The sequence below is a fragment of the Wolffia australiana genome, chromosome 9 (assembly GCF_029677425.1).
Source record: "Wolffia australiana isolate 7733 chromosome 9, ASM2967742v1".
NCBI classification, from domain to species: domain Eukaryota; kingdom Viridiplantae; phylum Streptophyta; class Magnoliopsida; order Alismatales; family Araceae; genus Wolffia; species Wolffia australiana.
The window spans coordinates 3,421,349-3,422,500 of record NC_135843.1 but is presented as its reverse complement, the minus strand read 5'-3'; the positions used below and the strand labels follow the sequence as shown (position 1 = coordinate 3,422,500).

The following is a 1,152-nucleotide window of genomic DNA, read 5'->3' as shown; positions in this document are numbered from 1 at the left end:
CGCCACGTTACCAGTTTCCGCCGCGGCATCCTATCTACAAGTTCAAGTCGCCGCCGCCGCCGTACCCACCGGGGAGAGACAAGGAAGACGACGGAGTGTAACGTTCGAAGAGTTGACGAACTCATTGAAGATGGTTTGTAGTTTTTGATTACGTTGCTTGATTGAGCATTGATTGAGAGATGGGTGCAGGAAATATATGAAGGAGAGCTAGAGTATCTTCTACAAATGGCATTGTCTTTTCTTTTTGAAATTATCCTATCTGCAAGTTCAAGTCCCCGCCGCCGCCGTACCCACCAGCGAGAGACAAGGAAGACGTCGGAGTGTACCGTTCGAAGAGTTGACGAACTATTTGAAGATGGTTTGAAGTTCTTGATTACGCTGCTTGATTGAGCATTGATTGAGAGATGGGTGCAGGAAATATATGGAGGAGAGCTAGATTATCTTGTCCAAATGGCATAATCTTCCCTCCTTGAAATTGCCAGAAAATAATTGAATAAACGATCAGAGGTTGGCCAGATTCTTAAACTTTAACTTATAATTATGCTGCTCCTTTTAGGCCAGTTAAGTAATAATAACCTAAGATGTGGTACTTAACTTATCGAGTGGTACAAGAAATAAAATAAAACACTGATATTACATAAGCATGCTCCATGATTTCTCATTATGTGATTTAACAGAAACATGTTGCATACTGAGAGAAAGAGAGTGTTTATGTGTGCGCGTTTGGGAGAGAGAGTAGCAGCAGATTGATGGCAGATGATAAGTGCCAAAGAAAATATTGGCTCCCCTAGAATGAGAACTGAGAGTTCTGAAATAACTCTGAATCTCTGATGTATACTTGAACAAAAAAACCAATGTCCTTCTAACTTGCATAATATGAAGCAAAATATGGCCGAGAATATGGATAGAATAAGAACAGAGATAACGGAGAGTATATAGGATGTGAAGAGACCCCATGATATCTCCTCCTTAAAGCTTGACGATGGGAGGAGAGAAAACCAAGGGCCTAAGGCACAGTATTTTTTAGTATAGATAGTGTAAGTCTCATCTTAAATCCACTAGAAAACCTATGGGATTTCATACATATAATATATCAAAATGGATACGAACATAAAAATTGCAGCTAGTGAATAAATAGCCTCATACTGATTG

General features: G+C 39.9%; 1 protein-coding gene across 1 annotated transcript in view; it reads left to right on the top strand.

Moving 5' to 3' along the window:
- The window catches only part of LOC144707647 (uncharacterized), a 1,415-nt gene extending 907 nt beyond the window's left edge, over window positions 1-508 (top strand). The window contains exons 1-2 of the mRNA XM_078580871.1: window positions 1-133; window positions 190-508. The exon at window positions 1-133 is cut by the window's left edge and continues 907 nt beyond it. Coding sequence (XP_078436997.1) covers window positions 1-101 — 101 coding nt within the window. The 3' untranslated portion in view covers window positions 102-133; window positions 190-508. The remainder of the gene's footprint in view (window positions 134-189) is intronic.
- Window positions 509-1,152: the final 644 nt, after the last annotated feature.